The 20,821-nt window shown below is 34.5% G+C and overlaps 1 protein-coding gene across 7 annotated transcripts in view; it reads left to right on the forward strand.

Moving 5' to 3' along the window:
• EHBP1 (EH domain binding protein 1) overlaps positions 1-20,821 on the forward strand; it is a 370,142-nt gene that overhangs the window by 55,140 nt on the left and 294,181 nt on the right. For all 7 annotated transcript variants that reach the window (XM_063077688.1, XM_063077689.1, XM_063077690.1 and 4 more), the window contains exons 4-5: positions 7,090-7,185; positions 13,168-13,221. In XM_063077688.1, the coding sequence (XP_062933758.1) occupies positions 7,090-7,185; positions 13,168-13,221 (150 nt within the window). The remainder of the gene's footprint in view (positions 1-7,089; positions 7,186-13,167; positions 13,222-20,821) is intronic.

Below are 20,821 nucleotides of genomic sequence, written 5' to 3' on the forward strand. Positions count from 1 at the left end.
ATAAAGTATATTTGGGGACAGGGGTTTTTGTTTCTCTTGGGCATATACCTAGGAATAGAATCACTGGGTAATAGGTAGGTACATTTTTAACTTTTAAGAAATTGCCAAGCACTTCCTCCAGCAATATAAAAGAGTTTCAGTTGCGTCACATCTTGAGCAGCATTTTCTTTAAAGCATACATTTATAGTTTTGGGGCATTATAATTTGGATACTTTCTTATCCGTTGACATATGAGAAGGAATTCTAAAAATAGACGTAGGGTCTTCGTCAGTTAGTATTGCTCACTGGGTCTAAAGCTTTTGTGGAAAGGACTAATATAAGGTTAATATGATAGAGGAATATGACTGTACCTATAAACTTTAGAGATAGACCCTAAATGTTTTTAGCCTATCAACTGAAAGTGATTTTTCTCTTTTTTTTTATTGAATCATAATTGATTATACATATTTTTGGGATTCAATATGTTGATCAAATCAATATCACTAGCATATATATTGTTACAAATTGTACTTATTCTTTATGCCCCTTGTCCAATCTCTCCCTATCCCCCTCTCCCTCCCACCTCCCACCATTGATAACCCTAGATTTCTTCTCTCCCTCTGAAACAGTAATGGTTACTCTGTTGATCTGTTGCCTAGATGATCTGTCCAATGCTGAAAGGTGTGTTCAGGTCCCCCAATATTATCATAGAGTAGATGCTTCTTCTGTCACTCTAGAATGGGCTTTGTGGAGAGAGACATCCTGCTCTTTTCTTTGGTCTCTGCTGGTGACTCCTTGTTTTAATGCACTCCAGTGGCTGGTGGACCATCTGTGTGGTGGTTGTGACGTCTAGCCACTTTTGCGGCAGCTGTGGTTACTGTGGTGGGCCGCCCACATGGAGGTGATGTTTTTGGCACGCTCTATGGCACTGGTGGTGTGCCTGGATGTGGGAGTGTGGTCTGGTCCCCATCTCCAAGCCTCAGGTCCCCTGGTGGGCCCGAGGCACTGGTGGTGTGCCTGGGCTGGAACTAATTTTTTGTTCTTTGTTTACTTCTAAAACGGGGGAAATTCCTGTGGGAACCAGTACTTGAGCTGTGTTGTTGAGCTAAATTGCTGCTTTGCTGCTGTTTCCCTAGGGAAGACTTTTTGTGTGGCTCAGGGTTTAATGGTTGACCTTATAGGTTCTTCCAGCTCTCCAGAGACTGGGTGAACCTGGGTTGTGTAGAAATTCTGATCTGGGCCTGAGTCTTTTTATCAATCTGCACCCCATACAATTCTGCATTCCCGAACAGTCTCCTCTGAGTAGTCCTGCACTGTTTGGGGGACGGATCGCTGTCCTTGCTGTGTCCCGTGTTCTCCTGGTGGGCCCGTCTCCCCCACCGCCCATGCTCCAAACACTTTCCATGGGTCAGGCCCTGCACTGGTCCCTTGTGATGACTCACTGGCCTTTGAATGGCTCCCCTTTTTCAGTTGTTCTGGCTCCTCACTCCTGCGTGGGTCCATGGGTACCCTATTAGTGATCTTGCTGTCCTGGGGGCCACCAAGGCCCTCTTCTCCCCTGCCGCCTCCAAGCAACTCCATCTGAAGGGCACAGCTGTAGCTTTCTGCCTGCTCCTGCCCCATGTGCTCTGCAGTGCCAGGCTTGTAGTGGCCGCGGCCCAAAATGCTCAGAGCAGTTTTTTCTTTCTTTCATCAAGGCTTCTCCCCTTTTGTGAACTCTGTAGGTCTCTCCTCCTCTTCCCCCGAGCTCCAGTGGCCCCAGCTTGGCTGTTGTTACATTTTTATAGTTGTAAATTGGTTGATTTGTGGGAGAGAGTGACGCTGGGGATCATCTATTCTGCCATCTTGACTGGAACCCTCGATTTTTCTCTTTTAATAATTAGATACCAATTATTTTCTAAAAGAAAATTATGAAACATAATGAAATACTTTAGATTATAGGTCAATTCAGAATACCCATATTTGATGTTAAATATGCTTTTTAATTTAATTGTGTTTTTGAAAGTCAAATAACTTTTCTGTTAGATCCAGATTTTTTTCCATATTGTATCAAATATTATTTGAATCCAGATGGTGAAATGTAAACATATAAGCCTACAGGTTGGTTTTCTCAGAATGCATTATTTTCTAGAAGAAATTACTTCTGTGGGACTAATTTTACAGTTAATGAAAATTAATGCTCTTAAGATTTCAAATCCCTCCAGGATACTTTAGAATCATTGTGCTTTGTCTCGAAACATTATAGATGTACTTCTTTTGAAAAGTTTGTGAGAAGTCACAGTGTGTTAAGCTTGTTACAGCATGTACATAGTATGTTCATGTATTTATGAAAATTCTCCTATAAATTGTACTTAATAGCTAAATGAAATAAAATAAAAATCAATTCCAGAACCTATGAAGGAAGTGATTATGATAATTATTGTAAAAGGTGAGCAAATAACTTTAAAAAAAATTGAGAAACTTGAGATTCGTGGCATTTTAGAATTCTTAAAAAAAGCTTGTTCCCAGCTGTTGTTTTTTTTAAGTTAGCTATCAGTTATATTAAACCCAAAGACTGGAACTATTTTTTTTTTTTTTTTTTCTGAAAGGTTCTTCTGTTTTCTGATGCTTTTCTTTTAGAAGATACATTATTTGCTGCTAAATGCCATTGAAATCACTTAGTGGCAAGAGATCTCTGCAAGTATTGGCCAGAAAATATTCTAGTTTATATTTTTGACTATGTTTGGTAAGAGTTTGAGTTACACAGTGATCACTTTTTGGTCATCTTTATATTACTATTTTGTCTTTCCTGATTCTGAGTACTGTTTTATCTATTTTTTAATATTGGTGGATTGAAATTTAGAACTGACACCCAGATAAGTCAGTTCACTACTAACAGTAAAATAATAAGGCGCATATTACCTTATTTAATATAAAGGTTAGTTCTTAGTTTATTACTCACTTTCTTTTGGTACCTATCCATTTTTATAGCTAAATATACAAAGAGCTCTTTACGGAATAATTTTTAATTGAGAAAATAATTACCATAGGTAATTAACACAATATGCAGTTTCCCCACCTCTTCTCAAGTCATGACATTTAAAAAGATTTTGCCAGGCTGCAATTGATTGAATTTGCTTAAATAAGTTATTTTTTGGTGTAATATGTGACAATAGGAAGAAGGGTAATTATGATAGACCAGAAAAATTATGGCAGGGTGGTTCTGTTGCCTTAAACCCTGTTTTCTGACTAGAAATTTAAGCTTGCAAGGAAATAGGAGTATTCCAGAGGGAAACCAGAGCTTTAAAATCCTCACCATTTTTCTGAGAGCATAACCACCTTTACTTTCTTGCTCTGCGGTTGTACTACAGCCTTTACAACATTCTTCCATGTGAAGAGGGAGGGAATAACTGCAGAGCTTGCCTAATGGTGGTGATGTTAGCAAGTCCAAGATGACTTTATATGTGACATCTTAAACATATAGGTTTATGCAGTTTTAAAAATTGAAAATTATCAGTTTTAACCAGGTATGTGGGAATTGTAAATTTCCAGTGAAATATTTTGATTTGCAGGAATCAGAAATAACAAGTGAGTGTTTTCTCAGTATTTAGTTTTGTACTAGGTACCAGTCTTTTAGGTAAGGTATTATGTGAAATAATTAAAAAATAAGGAATTTTATAGAATACCCTAAATTGAGAAATATTGCCTTTTTTCTTAGTCTGCCTTTGGATCTTTGATGTGATTTAAAAAGTGAGCAAAACTATACAAGGGGAGAAAAAAACTGAATAAAGGGACCTGGATAATGTATCCTAAACCCTTCTACCATTATCTGTACTAGGATGTTGGCAAATGACTAAGAAACATGCCTTTCCTAACTATATTAAATATAGTTAAATGTAGCTAAATAGCTGCATTTGTGTTTCTGTGCCTAATTATTTTCTAGGAAAATCCTCTCTATTACCCTGAATTAAAACTGATCAGAGTTCTCCTAGTACTGTCTCCATGGGTTAGCTACAATTAGATGTTTATTACCATAGCTATTTTTAGTTACCCTTAGTTACCTGTATTAGACTTTTCATTCTTTTTCTTGCTTCGGATTCTTGAATTGCTACTGTTTGAGGTGGAAGTTGTGAATTTGTGGAAAATAGGAACACCTTTATTTAATTTAATTTAATTTTTTTTTTTCATGTTTGCCACTTTGTACATCCTTGGTTTCCTCTTCAGTAAACTTTATTGGTCCTCTATTTTCTACCTAGTATATGTTAATTAACTAATCATATCAAGCTGGCACTGACTGTACTCATTGTCAGCTACTTAGCTAGACTAATTGATACAGTTACAGTGTCTTAACTCACCCAGGTTGTACGGTACCAAAAGAAATATCAATCAGAAAGCCAGTGCTCAAACTTAGTTGGTCTTTTTTTTTTTTTGCTGGGGAGAGTGATGCTGGACAGAATGGTAAGAAGGTGGCAGCATACTAGCAACTTGGGAAATAGCTCACTTCTGTCTCCTTTTCATTGAAAATAATATATTTTAGTTTGTCAAGCAGACTGTGTTTTTTGTTTGTTCAGCAATTTAATTACCATTCCCTGATGTAAGACTGAAGATTGAAAGAGGTCATTTAGAGGAGCAGGCTTCTTGGTACCTGAGAAAAATGATCTGAAACTATCATCTCCTTACTCTGCCCAATTCTTAGGAGGTCTCCATATTACCTGCTTTTCCCACGTTTGATCTCTGTGTCATACAACGTTTTCTTTCTTTTTTTAAAATTTGTGATAATCTATAGTTTATGTTTTTAATTGAAACATAATTGATTATACATATTTGTGGGATACATAGTTGAATATCAACATCTGTGTACAATGTGTAATGATCAAATCAGGATAATTAGTATGTTCATCATTACAAAACATAATCATTCTGTGTCCATTAATCAATTTCTTGCTAACCCTCTTTCCCCTGTGGACTAACCACAGTTCTGTTCTCTCCTTCTGAAAGTTCAACATATTATTGTGTTTCCTTCCTCCCTCCCTCCCCCCCCTCCCTTCCTCCCTCCCACATATGAGCGAGTACACGTGGCATTTCTTTCTCTGTGCCTGGCTTGTTTTACTTAACATAATTTTCTCCAAGCTCATCCATGTTGCTGCAAATGGCAGAATTTCATTCTTTTTTATGGCTGAGTAGTATTCCATTGTGTATATATACCAACTTTTCTTTATCCATTCATCTGTTGATGGACACCTAGGTTGATTACATATCTTGGCTATTGTGAATAGTGCTGCAATAAATATGGGGTGCAGATATCTCTTTGGAATGCTAATTTCCTTTCCTTTGGATACATACGCAGCAATGGGATTGCTGGATCATATGGTAGTTTTATTTTTAGGTGCCCCCCTAACCCCCTATTTTTAGTTTTTGGAGGAACCTCCATACTGTTTTCCATAATGGCTGTGTTAATTTACATTCCTACCAACAGTGTATGAGTAGGCAACTCAGATTTCACAATTGTTGAATTCACTTCCCAAACCTGTCCCTCCTGCAGTCTTGTCTCGTATGTGTTATTGGCGATTTCTTTCTCTAGTTGCTCAAGGGCAAAAGCCTTAGGATCAGCCTTGGCTACTGTCTTTCTCTCATGCAATCAAACAGCAAATCTTGTTGATTCTGTGTAGAAAATATAAAAATATACCCAGAATTTTGCCCACTTTTCTACCACCCCAGGCCAAGTCAACATCAGCTCTTGCCTGGATTGTTATAGTAGCTTCTTAATTAGTCTCCCTACTTCTTATAGTGCCTATTCAAGACACATTAGCCAAAGTGAGTCTGTTGAAACATAAATTACTTAGCTCATCATTCTTCTGCCTAAAACCCTCCAATGGTTTCAGATTCCGATCTCACTCAAAGTATAAGCCGGTATCTTTGCAGTGGCCTACCAGGACTTTATATGATTGGGCCCTCTGTTATTTCTCTGCTACTACTCTCCTCTTGACCACTCTGCTCCAGCCACATTGCCCTCATTGTTAATTTCTAAGTGCCTCAGTACCTTTCCAATTGCTGTTTCTTCTCCCTAAAAAGCTCTTCTCATGTATTTACATGCCTGTTTTCTTCACCTCCTTATGGACTTCTCTCAAGTGTCTCCTTCTTAATGAAGAACATTATTTGACAACACTATTGAAAATTACCTTTTCTTACCTCCCTCTGTTTTTTCCGCTCCTTTATTTTTTTGCATAGCACTTACCTCCACTTAACATACTATATATTTTACTTATTTATTCTGTCTCTTTCTACTACACTGTAAACTCCACCAAGGCAGATTGTTTTTCACTACCCCAGTGCCTAGGACAGTACTTGGGAGATAGTATCAATTGAGTGAATGAGTGAATAGTAACTACCTCCCAGAGTTTCAGAACATGGACTGACACATAGAAAGCACTGCATTTGCTTTTATTATCATCTTCAGAGCATGTCCCTGGAAAGTCCTACAGCCCATAGAGATGAAGAGTTAGTTGTGGTGTCTTGGCATGCCATCTTCCATCAGCTCAGCTAGGCTGGAAATGCCACAAAACGAGAACTATGGTGGTGACCTCCAAATTTTGTGGGGTGGGAGTTTCTTAGGAAACCTTGATAATCAAGATTTACAAGGAAAAAAATCCAAAGTTTCAAGTACTAGAAATATTACCTGGAAAAACTGCTGTTCTTTACTTGTCCCAAACAAACATTGCAGTTTAGTGGGAATCAAACTTAAAGGCAAAGTATACAATTAGTTTTTTCTTTTAAAGAATGAATTTGCCTTAAAGTTGCTAGTCACAAAAATAATCTTTAAAATATTTCTCCTAATAAACTTTTTATCTAATTATAAATAGTAGCTTTTGAAAACATGAGGCACCTCATTTTTGCATCTTCTTTTATGTATGTGTATATGTGGGGGGGGTGAAGGTTTGTTTACAGATACAGATCTGTAGCTATCATGTAATATAACTGTCATGGACCAAGCGTAATGTTTGAAAAGTTTTGACTAATTGTTTCAGGGAGACTACAGATCTAATGGATAGTTAAATAAGGTCAGTGGGCTTTTGTAAATTAACATTGCATTTCTTATACGTCATATTAAAGCTATCATTTTTGTTCTGGTAGGCTCATAGCTGGCAACCTGGAATTAAAAATCCATACCGTGGTGTTGTTGTGTGGCCTGTTCCTGAAAACATTGAAATCACTGTAACGCTTTTTAAGGTAAGCTCCATTTCTGTAAGTTACAGAATTTATTATATAATCATGGTCTAAATGACAGTATTTCAGTGTTCATTGTTCTATATATTTATGTCAATCTGATATTTAATATGTGTTTATTTTTTGTTTTGGCAGCTGGCTGGTGTGGGGATCCAAATCTATGACCTTGGGGTTACAAGGCTGTGCTCTAATCAACTGAGCTAATCGGCCAGCCCTGTAATATTTGTTATTTTGAGGGATGTAGCAATTCATAACAATGCAAGAGCACACCGTATTTCATGATCTATAAAGTCTGAATAATCTGGGGATCCTTTTGAACTTGTGACAATTAAGATCAGCTGAGATACTTCTTTTACCACTTGCTATAAATTACTCACAGGAAATTTTGAAATACTTTTTCTGTGGAAAGCTGAAATTTGTAGAATTCTTAGTCCTGACCCTTGTTTTGTTAGCCTTGTTTGACTGACAACAAGATGCTTTAAAATTAGTATTCAAAAAATATTAATGTTAATATAACAAGATATGTTTTAAATTGATATTTGATAAATATTTTATTGATATTAATATTTGTAAGTGCTATAGCTTACAAGCAAAATAGAGGTTATAAATTCAAAGTGCATATCCAAAAATATAGCTGTTCCTATACTTTCCTGCCTCTTATAATGTGTTTTTTCTTGAAAACCTTCCATATTTTTTGAAACATTATAAAGTAGTCCTCACACATATGGTAATTAAGTGGTAGAATATAACTCTCCTAACCAACTCTTACCTGCTGCAAAAAATGGTGGTGGGTACACTGAGATACCATCTAACCCCAGTCAGGATGGCTAAAATCCAAAAGACTCTGAACGATAAATGCTGGCGAGGTTGCGGAGAAAAAGGAACTCTCATACATTGTTGGTGGGACTGCAAAATGGTGCAGCCTCTATGGAAAATGGTATGGAGGTTCCTCAAACAATTGCAGATAGATCTACCATATGACCCAGCTATCTCACTGCTGGGAATATACCCAGAGGAATGGAAGTCATCAAGTCGAAGGTATACCTGTTCCCCAATGTTCACTGCAGCACTCTTTACAATAGCCAAGAGTTGGAACCAGCCCAAATGTCCATCATCAGATGAGTGGATACGGAAAATGTGGTACATCTACACAATGGAATACTACTCAGCTATAAAAACGAATGAAATACTGCCATTTGCAACAACATGGATGGACCTTGAGAGAATTATATTAAGTGAAACAAGTCAGGTACAGAAAGAGAAATACCACATGTTCTCACTTATTGGTGGGAGCTAAAAATTAATATATAAATACACACACACACACACACACACACACACACACACACACACACCCACCCACCCCACCCCCCGGGGCAGGGGAAGAAGATATAACAACCACAATTACTTGAAGTTGATTCGACAAGGAAACAGAAAGGACATTGTTGGCGGGGAGGGAGGAGAGGGAGGAGGGAGGGAGGTTTTGGTAAGGGGCAACAATAATCAACCACAATGTATATCGACAAAATAAAAGTTTAAAAAAAAAAAAAGTGGTGGGAAATATGTCCCAGTTTTAGCCTTTTGGAAGGTGGTAGAATTAGAAAACAAAAGCTTTATTTCTTTGAATCATTCAAATTGTGTTAAAATTACTTTTACAGAAGACAGGAGGGAAGAGGGCATCTCATTAAGCATAATTGAGTAAAATAAAGTTTGTGAAAATCCACTAAATATTATGAGACATAAAATCAAAGTAGAGCAAAATGATGTGCCTTAGAGTGTGAAATCACTGTGTAAAAAAAGTGCTTTTGAATTTGTGATCCAATATATTAATTCATTTATTCAAGAAATACTGCAGAGATCACAAAACAAAATAATATGAAGTTAATATACTAGCCCATAAATGGAATACTATTTTTAAATGCTGTTTCATAGATACTCTATTTTGTAAAAGATTCCAAACACGTTACATTTTATAGTTTTGATAACTACTATTATTGACATCATAACATTACTTGATTATACTTGTCATATGTATACCATACTTGATTTGCTCAGGGAGAAATAAGGGATGAGACAGTAGTTACTCTTCCTTTTCTTAAGGATGGTCGGAGCCATCCTATTGCCCTTCAACCAGCTGTCTTAAAAGCCTGTTATTAAAACCCTCTTATCCATATTTCTCCTACTGGAATAATCCACTAAGCTTGGTAGTTAAGAGCAATACCTTTGGAGTCAGATGAATCTTTACATGCATTAATTTATTTAATGCTCACAGCAGCCCTGAGGTTCTATAATTATTCCTGTTTGACTTATAAGGAAACTGACACAGGAGAGGCAGATAACTTGCCCCAATACACTGTGATTTAGTCCTGTTCTTTCTTCTACATTGTACTACCTACTCTGTAATAAATACTGTTATGAATATTGATTATAGTAGTAAGATCTCTGACATGCTTGAGAAAGACTTAAGTAATTTCTTGAATACTTTGATTTAATTTTTTGTTTATATTGGTAAAGCAAGTGAATGGACTTAAAAAAAAAAAAAAGAAAAGAAAACAGTGATAGAGAAGGAGAGGTTAGAACAGAGCCAGTTAGTAGCTAGCTGACAGCCATGTGTTTGGAGAAAGGATATGCACTGACTGAATGATTCTGAGTTGAAAGTGGCTGTTTGAAATGTGTTGCTTGGAGGATTAGGAGATAAGTTAAAATTAGTTTTTCAAGTACCGATGAGAATATTCAGCATATCCTTATCACTAAGCTTTTGACTCTGAGTATTAGTATGTAGAAAGAAACCCAAACACCCCTTCCTCCCATTTGTGATATTAATCATTTCTGCTCTGTTGTGCTGTTGAGGCAACCTTGTGACCGTTTTCAGTATTTAGGAGTATTTTCAACTAATATTTTTATCTTCATGACTCCCCCCGCCCCCCGAATTCTAATAGAAGAGTAGAAAAGTAAAACAGAACAAAGTGAAACAAGTTTTCATTCTTTCATAGTAATTTTTGGATCTTGTTTTGGAATAGCGTTTAAAATATTCAAGTGGAAAACTTCTTTATGTTTTCCCCTTTCTTTTACTTATATTAAACCTAACAATTAATCTTGAAATTTGTAAATAGGAAAAGGCTGCTCTGAATGCTTTTTGTGAAAGTTACCAATATGTTTCATTTTTCTATGATTTAACCAGGAATTAATTTCTTTAGCTTACATGCTTGTTTTTAATTTTGATTTATTTTTATTTTAACATTTACTTGTACATATTTGTAGGGTACCTGTTTTTGAAATTTGAATTAAACTCTCAAAAACATGAAATAGAATATCTATTTCTAGTAATTTTTTTAAAAAAGCCTGTTACAGTTTTTGAGAAGGAAAATGGCTCTTTAAGCCACTTTCAGTTTTTCTCTTTAGTGCAATGGTAAGAAAGGAGACAGTTGAGGGAGAGCAGATTATAGAGAAGGAAATTGATTCAAGCTAGAAGCAATTTTCATTATAAGTGTTTTTATCTGGTGAATAATATAGTTAATTAGGTACAGATGCCATTTTTAAGTGTCTTAAAAATGAGCATCATTGCTGCTTATTTTACATCTTTTGACTAACTTTGCCCTGTCACTTTTGTCTCTTGGTCCCTCTGAAATTATTCTTTAGTAAAAATTCTTTTAGGGACAATATATCATTCGTGTTTTTTAAATATGTTTTATCCAAGGTCAAGACCACCCACCAAATTAAAAAAATAAGGGAAAAAAGCAAGAAAAAGAGTTTCATCTGCTTTAAGAATTAATGTATGTCATATTATGTACAAGGCACTGTTTAATTTATGAAATATATATTCATTACTTCATTCATCAACTATTCTTGAGAACCTACTATGTGCCAGGTACTTTTCTAGGTCATGGGGACTCAGTGGTTAAACTGAACCAACAAAGTGGATAAAAGTCAGACAGACCTGAAACTGCAACTGTAGCTTTAGAACTTATTAGTTGTGTACTGGGGGAAGTTAACATCTTTTAGGTTTCAGTCTTCTGCTCTTTTAAGATGGGAATAAAAACAGTACTTGTCTTATAAATTCCTGTGGTGAGTGAAACACCATAGTAATTGGGGCATGGTAAGTACTCAGTAAACCTTTTGTTTTATTATTTTGATACTAATTGTGCTGCAGCTGTGCTACATTCCTTAAAAAACAAAATGAAGGGGGAAGGACAGGCAGGGAAGATAGTAGGATATATCTCTTCAGCGTTTGATCACACTTTATTACTTGGTCTCTGAAGTAGCACTGTTTGTGCCTTAAGTCCATCATGAAAAAGCTCCTTCAGTCTTTATTAATAGTCTTTTTCTCTCTATAAACCTGGTTCATGGCACAGCTAGCTGGGGAAACAAATACCAAGTAGAGTTTTCTACTTCCTTTTCCCTTCTACCCTTTCCTATACCCTGCTCTCCGCCCCCCTCCACCTGTCACCACCAAAGAAACTTCTTTTGGCAGGTTTTTATCTTACCTGTGTGAATTTACTTATAAAAATAACTGCCGCAACACAGCTCAGACTCAGCCAGCCACCATGCTATTATAGTAAAAAATAAATAAACAAAATAATGAAGTAAATAAGGAGTTTGGAATTTATCTCGTCAGTTGTAGGTGCCTTAAAGAAATCTGAGTTGGTACTAACATGGTCAGAACTGTGGCTTAGGAAAATTAATCTGTGTACAAGATTGAGCAGAGGGCAGAGAGACTAATTGAGAGAGTGCTACAGTCACTTTTATCTTGGAATATCCTAGGCACAAACTTAACTGTGCTAATAGAAACAAAAGATCAATAATAGACTGAAGTGGAATAAGATGCTTCCCTCTTATGAAGAAGAATGTGGGACCTGAGGAGCATGTGGGACCTGAGACTCAGCAGGGGAATATCAGAGCTCATCTCTCATCTGCGTACACTCTATTTTAAAGTGGAATATTTAGCCAAAGCCTGCTCTATTGGAGTATACTCTCATTCTGTCGATACTTCCACCCCTACCCCACCTCTAACACATGCAGTTGAACATAAATACTTTAAATGCACATATAATGTAACTTCACTACTTTCCTATTTCTTACACTTTGTTGTCTTTTGCCTTTATTTATTCTAATATCTGTGGAAGTCCTATACAATCCCACCTAGCCCAGATGTTTTCTCTCTTGTGAAGCTTTTCCTGTTCATTCCTGTAAAAATTAATGTATCATTTTCTAATCTCTGGTAAAACCATTTACTTCATTTATCATATGCTTATTTAGAGTTGTTACATTTGTCTTTGAAGGCAAGGACAACTATGTTTGAATCCATATAACACCTCTACAATCTCCTTTATATATATATATTATAATAAGTACCCAATAAATATTTGTCAAATAAATACTTGCAAAAGCATGCCTCATTAAAAAAAAAAAAAAAGTTGGATTTGGTTGTTTTTGAGGTTTCTGAGGTTTCTGAGTCATTTCCAGGGTTAGTGGGAGAGAGAAGTAGGAGGAGGATATCAACAGCCAGTGCTGATTAGCCATTTTGTCTAGATTATGAAGTCCCTGCAGTGCTTTGAAATTCCAGATGTTTATATAACCTGTGCACCAAAGAAAACCTTGCCTCAGATGGTACTTTTAGTTTAAAATACTTATAAGTATAAAAATGAGGGCAAGGCTCTGTATGAGTATTTAATATCTTAATAAAATGCTTCTTAATAGTTTATTCACTAGGTTATCTGTCTCTGATCAGGTTTCTTTTTATCTTGTCATACACAGATGCAATGATGGAAGATAAAGATATGCATCAATGAAAGTAAATTAGAGAATTTCTTGATATAAAATAGTTTAAATTTAGGGAAATTATGGAAATTATCATGAGTAGGCTATTCTGCCTCTCCCTTTTTAAAAGTTGGTAAAAGCTAAAAACAAGGCTTTTTTTTTTTAATAATTGTAATTTGATTTTACTAAAGACATCTATTTCAATTTCACATTTTGCTTTTGTTACAGGATCCTCATGCAGAGGAATTTGAAGACAAAGAGTGGACATTTGTTATAGAAAATGTAAGCTAATGGCAAATTCCTTCACCTTTCACACTTTTGACTTTATATATATATTATTATTAAGGTACATTAGCATTTTGGTGGTAGGAGAGATGTTGCCTTATAGAAATTAAATAGTGATTTAATAGCTATAGCTTCTGGAATTTTCTTAAGTGAAATGATAGCTGCATTATTTGTAGGAAATGCTTTTGTTAAAAATTGTAAAAGTCTTCAATATTGAATTATGAGGGTACTTCAAAAAGTTCATGGAAAGATTTGTATTATTTTTTCTATTTTTCCATGGCCTTTTTGAAGTACATTCGTATATACTCTGTTTGGGGCTTGAGGTTAAGACCATGTCTTATTTATCTTTTTATCTGTTCAGCATCTAGCATGGTGCTTCTCACATAGCAGATGCTCATTTAAACGTCGGTTGAATGAAACCATGAGTGACCTTTGAAATCTTTAAAAATAAAATGTGTACTTTAACTCTTAATTTGGGCTGAGGTATTCTAGATTGGTACCTTAATAATCATCTTAAATTAATTTTTATATTCTGGAATTCCAGTGACTAGCAGGAATACAGTAGGTGTTTAATAAATGTTTATTGAAAGGGGATTAGAGAAGACAGACAATGAGAATATGGTGATTAAGCATGTGGGCTCTGGAGTCAGACCTGATTTCAAGTCCTGGCTCTTCCAGTTACAGGCTCTGTGATCATGGGAAAGTTTCTTAACTTCTCAGCCATAAAATTAGGGTTGTTGTGAGGGTTAAATAATTCTTAGTGAATATTAGCTTTTACCATTGTCGTTATCATCATCATTATCATGACTGTTCATCATTATGATCATCATTCAAGTTCTAAAATATGTATTTGTAACAGGCTTATAATATGCTGTTCATCATATTCTTCCTTTCTATGCCTTACTTTGTTTTGTATCTCAGTGGTAAAAGGAGTCTTAGACTTTTCCAGCAGTAACTGGGCTGTTTTTAGGCTTCAGGAGCTGGGAAGTTTGGGAACGAAATCAGGTCCAAACACAATAAGGGAGTTCTGATGGCTGGATATCAAGCCAGTGTAATTGTGTTAAAGGTTCACACATAATAAACAGCAGTTTTGACTTTTCTGTAATGATAGATTTGAGCATTATAATTTGAGTAGCAATTAAAGTTTAAAAAACAAAACAAACTTATGCTTGCTGAAATTGATTACAAACTAAAAGCTAGCTTTGATTCTTAGACAAGAACTTCTGCCCAATAGATGGTCTCTTAGTTTTCAGTACTCATTGGCTCCATTATGCATCTGAAGTCTCTTTGTTAACTTGATGTATTAAAGAATTAGCCCGTTAAATTTGAGTTGTAACTAATGGCAAAAGTATATAAAAACTAACTTTATATTGTTTAGAAAGGTGTTCTTTTGTTCTTATTACATGATTAATCTTAGGATAAAGGCATACCAGTTTCAGATTTCTGAAAAACAGTTTATAAAGTAACCTGTTGAAAGGTGCAAATAGGAAAAAAATAAAATAATTTTAAAAAGCTACATGATATACATTAGATTTGACTGCAAGAGGTGTTCAAATCTGTGGGATTTTGGGGAAAAATCTTTTTCTTAAATTCTGTATTACACATTTTATAAATGTATTTTAAAGGTCAATGGGGAAATATTAAAAATTAAAATAAAGTGGTAAAATTTAAATTTATTTGGATTGTCCTTCCCATAGTGGGGCATTTGTTCCTCAAGTGAAAGAGTATGGTTATAGCCTTTTAATGTAAAAATATATTTATTTAAGCTCAGAAGCTTATTTTGCTCCTTTGCCTATTTATTACTCAAATAGTTGAAGTTGCTAGAAATCTATCAGGTAAGGGAGTGGACACAGGAGGAAAATTTTTAAAAAGTATGTGAAGATTCCTACTGTCTAAATATTTATTAATACATTAGATGCACGAAAAACCAATAAAAATAATATAGATGGCTTTTAACTATACTCATATTGTTTACTTTATACAAACATTTTAATTGAATATTACTAGAAATTAAGTTTTGTTATGTAACCAGGTAATTTTGAAAACCTTACTCTGAGTGACATGGTGGAGAGAATACTGCATTTCTGGATATTTTCAGCTATCATTATGTTTTTTAAAAGCTGAAAGGTTTTCTGCTTCCTTGTCTCTCTGCCTCCACATATTCTTATTTGAAGGAAAATGCATTTTCTTTCTCTCATCTCATAATATAGTGAAACCATGAACTTTGGATTGGGTTAGAATTTAGTATAAATCCTGATGTTACGTCTTCAAAACTGGTAACCTTGAGTAGATTATTCCCTAGTATTCAGCTTCTTCATCTATAAAATGAAAGATTTTTTTCTAGATTATCTTGGAAGGTGTTTCTAGGTCATTGGCTTTGTTTTAATTGATATAAATATTTTATAAAGTACTTGAATTTTTTTGCAGATCAAATTTTTGATTTGTAGGTTTATGGAGAATGAAATATTTCAAAGGATTATCTAGGGTAGCATTTTGGAATCAATTAATAACTCTTTAATTTGTGTCTTTCTTTGTAAAAATCCACATCAGCGTCTATTTTTTCTATATACTTTCATTTTTCTGGAATGGATTATGAGTATTGTTGTAAATTTCCTATTCTGAATTCTGTACCCAAACAATTCTTTTTCCCAACTCCTCATTTCTGTAATAGTTATTTTCTATGCCAGATTGGAAAAAAAGACAAAGGAAATTGAATTGTGATGTAAATTAGCTTTTCTTGTAAAAGAAACTTAATTTCTTAATCATGGGCATCAAATAAAATAATACCTATCTTTTAAGATCTTTATATGATCAGAACCTAGGGGAATCTAAATATTGATAAGCTAATTTGAAGAAAGGTAAAATTAGTGAATGTGGGAGGGGTAGGCAATTCCTCAGCCATTAATAATGACAGCAACAATAATAATGCTTGCTAGAAGGCCCATGCAAGAAAATAACATAAACTTTTTATTAGATAAGTTTCTTGTGGTTTTATTTTTATTGGCTTATGCCTGTTTTACAGCAGGGTTTTTTGTTTGTTTGTTTGTTTGTTTTTTAAGAGGCAATTATGGGATTTGACCTATTTTACAAGCATAATATATTTATTTATTTATGAAAGGTTAAAGAGCAAAAACAGATATTAAATGTATTCGTTATCAGATTTAGTTTTATCATATAGTTACCAGACTTCAAAGTTATTGTGAAACTGCCACACTTTTAATGTGTGGGAAAGAGCATTAATGCACATTATGACTTAAAGCATTTAAAATCTCTTAACTCAAAAGAGATTACACTAATTTACATTCTCTAAATTAGGACAACTATCATAAATCATGAAGCATCTAATGTCAAAAGATGAGTTTGTGTAATTAAACCTAAAACAGAACAAGGAAGTGCTATGCTGTATTCTCACCTGGAAGATAGACTAGAATTAGGCATATCTCCCTCTTTAGTTTTCGGGAAGACCTTAATTTCTTTATGCCAAGACCAACTCTTGTATAGTGAGAGCCATAAATGGATTTGAGAATAGTTCTTTTCTTTATCTATACAGGTGTGTTAACTCTTTTTACCTGCTCTGGAAAATCTAGGTCAGTTTTCTGAGATGCTAACAGGACCCTTGCTTGGATGAATAAATTTAAATGGGGAAGAGATTTATTTCATTTATCTCTGTATCCACTACAATTATTTATTTTTTATCATTGTACCTTTTGGGTAGTAGCTTCTCAATACATACTTGTTGAAGGAGTAGGTGAATGAATGATTATAGTTAAACCCAGTGAACTGTTAGAAATTCTGTAAGGATTAGTGTTTTTAAGAGGGGAATAACATTAGTAGCATCCATCAACTCTGCTGAAAAAAATTGAAAAAGTTAGACCCTAGTGGCAGTGAAATAGTATGTGAAAGATCCATAGGCTGTTACGGTAGAAGTTCTTCTGATCAATTGCTACTTAACTTACATGGATTATCTCATACTTTCCATTCTGTTTGTAAAACATCCTGGTTTTAAGCCCATATGTGTCAACACGGTTAGTAGGTTACTCTCTGACACACTCCTACACACTTCCACTCTCATAAGTGGGTTGAAAGTTGGGTTGGACCCCTCACAAGACCTCTTAATGCTGTTGACCTATTATTGTAATTATGTAATTTAACTAGATATTTCATAGGTCAATGAAATAATCAGTTTGAAGGATTATTTCATAAACTTAGTTAAATGCTTAAGAAAAAGTTGATGAAAGTACGCTGCTAAAAACTGTCAAATCTGGCGTGGATAATATAACTATAAAAGACTGGCAAAATTTATAAAATCTGGAGGGATTTTTCATTCAGATTGCGTCTCTGTTGTCCTTAAGTACTATATTCATTTTATTTAAAAGAAATTGAAATTCACCAATGATACGTTGTGGGTATTGATTGTACCAGAAAATCAACAATTAACAGTTATATTGAAAGAAGAGGCCATAAAAACTGGTGAATGAAACACAATATGTATTGGACAAAATTAAAAATTTGGAGTATCAGTATTTATAATTTTCTAATTTAAATGCTCAGCTCCCTATACCAATCAGATCATTTAAGAGGGAGGTTTCTACTATAATTGTATATTAAACAAGCCAATCTCATGAGATCTGTCCATATAACCATTTGTGGGATTAAGGAACACTTAGACATTTTCTTTTGAACCAAAATTCAATGTAAGTAGACATTGCATTTTTCAGGTAGTAGCAGTTTGCTTTACTTGACATCATCTAATGAGGTACTTTTAACCTTTCTAGTAAATGGGCCAGTATTCATTCATTCATTTATTTATTAATTCAATGGAAATAGAGTGGTGTATAAAACAGGTAACAAATCTCTTCCTCAAGGAGCTTACATTTATGTGTGTGTATGTGGGAGACAGAGAGAGAGAGAGAAGAGAGAATAAATATTAATGTTTTAAATATATAGTACGTTAGATAAAATGAATATATAATATAGGTTAAATATATGATAAATATATAGTGTGTTAGATAAGTGCTATAGAGTAAAATAAAGCAACAAAGGAGAATAAGGATCTTCTATCTTTATGATTAATTACATGGGCATAATGAGGCTTCTATTTTTAATAAGGTCTCTGAAAGAGAATTGGGGTATGTTTGTGAAGTTAACATAAAATATATTTTAATAAAAGTTGATGAAATGATATTATAAGGCACTGGGGGGAGGGAAGGAAAACCAAAACCTTGGGACTCTGTATAAACCTTTTCCTAGGTTACAGCTCCCCTCAGTGGTGAATGATGAAATTGACTCTTGCCTGGAGAAACCATTCTATCCCGCAGATCATCAAGCGATAACATGTTACAATGTTATGCTCTGGCTTACATTTTAAATGTTCTCCCCATATTTCTTGCGGAAGAGTTACTGAATTTCAAAGTGCAAAGGTCTGACTCTCTCTCTTGTAAAATCTGGGTTTTGTTTTAAAGTCTGTTGGTACTTTGTCCTGAAACTGAAAATGCATGCTCTTTGGACAGAATTTTAATACCTTTCTTTTCTTTGCACTCTGTGTTGACAACCCCAATAAAGTCAATAAAGAGGTTTTAAGACTTTATCTGTAATGTTCCATAGTAGCATTAGTAACAGAGAGTGAAGTTTTGTTTAATATAAAATGTCCCAATAAAACAGAAGTCTACAAAATATATTACCCTAACAAATTTATTGGGCACTTACTATGCACCAGATACTATGTGGAATGCTTTATACATGTTATCTCATTTGCTCGTTACAGTAACTCTGTGAGCCAGATATGGGGTCTGCAAAAAGCTCATGGAAAGATTTGTATTATCTTTTAATTCTATTTTTCCATGAACTTTTTGGAGTACCCTCGTATGTATCCCTATTTTACAGACAAAATGAAGCTTAGAGAGGTAAAATAATTTGGTCAAGGTTATATAACTAAGTCAGGATTTTATCCAGTCTTGTGTTCTCCAGGGTCTTTGCCCATAACCCCTAATGCAATAACTACCTCCCTTAATGACAGAAATGAAAAGATTGTTTGAAATTGTGGAACTATAGAGAAGTTTTTAATCAGCTTTCTTTAGTGATAAACCTGTAAGAAATGTATGTATTAGATAGTAAAGTTAGTCTTTAATTATTGTTTATATTCAGTCCAAAGTTATATGGAAACTTGACTGATGCTAGACATTATAAAATAGAATTCCAGAATTTATTAGTCACTGGAATTGTGAATATTTTTTTCTCAAGGCAAGCTTCCTGCCTGTTTGTGTAAATAGAGATAAGGCTGACTTCATTTTATGGTTCTTTTGTTTCTGGTCACAGACAAGATTTCCGAAGTTTGCCTGAGCTTTCTTCTTTGGACCAGGAAGCTACTTATACATAAGTTGAAACTTTAGAGGTGATTCTGCCAATCGCTAGCTCTGTGACTTTAGACAAGTTATTTAATCTTCTGTAGCCTCCGTGTACTCAAATATAAAATGATGGTATTGATATCTACTCTATAGGTTATTCAAGATTAGAAATAATGTATGTAAAATGTCTAGCTTGGTAAAAAGTAGCTATTTTTATAACATTCCTTTCTAGAGGACATAGTGAAATATAAAAGAAAGGAAGCTATATTTCCAAATTTACTGTAGTATTTAAATTTTTTCACTTCTTTATGTCACTTATGCCTCTCAGTTTCTGACTTCACCATTATCTCAAAGGATTGACAAGGCAACTTGTAAACATCTCACTTGGATTAAACTTAAAACATTTTTATCTTTCTAAAATTTTCATCTTTTGGTTTAGGACATCTTCCCCTTATCAATTTAATCCAAGATCAAGATCGAGTTTTTTGTTTTTCTTTTTTTTCCTGAAAGTAGACAAATACTGATACTTTATTAACATCCCTCTCTGGGCCTATGTTTGTGTTTATTTGCAATATGACATATGAATGTACTTCAAAAAATAAGAGTTTTAAATTATCCTTTATTTTGGATTATTTACAATCTGTTTACCTGTTATAAGTGCATATAAGCAAGAATGGATACTATAAAACAGTATCGTTCTTTTTCTTAATCTCTCATAATAGAATAAATTCTGTTCAGTTAGGATGGCTAATATCCAAAAGATTGTGAATGGTAAATGCTGGCGAGGTTGCGGAGAAAAAGTAACTCTCATACATTGCTGGTGGGACTGCAAAATGGTGCAGCCTCTATGGAAAACGGTATGGAGGTTCCTCAAACAATTGCAGATAGATCTACGATATGACCCAGCTATCCCACTGCTGGGAATATACCCAGAGGAATGGAAATCATCAAGTCGAAGGTATACCTGTTCCCCAATGTTCATCGCAGCACTCTTTACAATAGCCAAGAGTTGGAACCAGCCCAAATGTCCATCATCAGATGAGTGGATACGGAAAATGTGGGATATCTACACAATGGAATACTACTCTGCTATAAAAAAGAATGAAATACTGCCATTTGCAATGACACGGATAGACCTAGAGAGAATTATATTAAGTGAAACAAGTCAGGCACAGAAAGAGAAATATCACATGTTCTCACTTATTTGTGGGAGCTAAAAATAAATAAATAAATACACAAAATACCGGGGCTGG

This window comes from Cynocephalus volans, chromosome 14 (assembly GCF_027409185.1).
Source record: "Cynocephalus volans isolate mCynVol1 chromosome 14, mCynVol1.pri, whole genome shotgun sequence".
Classification (NCBI taxonomy): domain Eukaryota; kingdom Metazoa; phylum Chordata; class Mammalia; order Dermoptera; family Cynocephalidae; genus Cynocephalus; species Cynocephalus volans.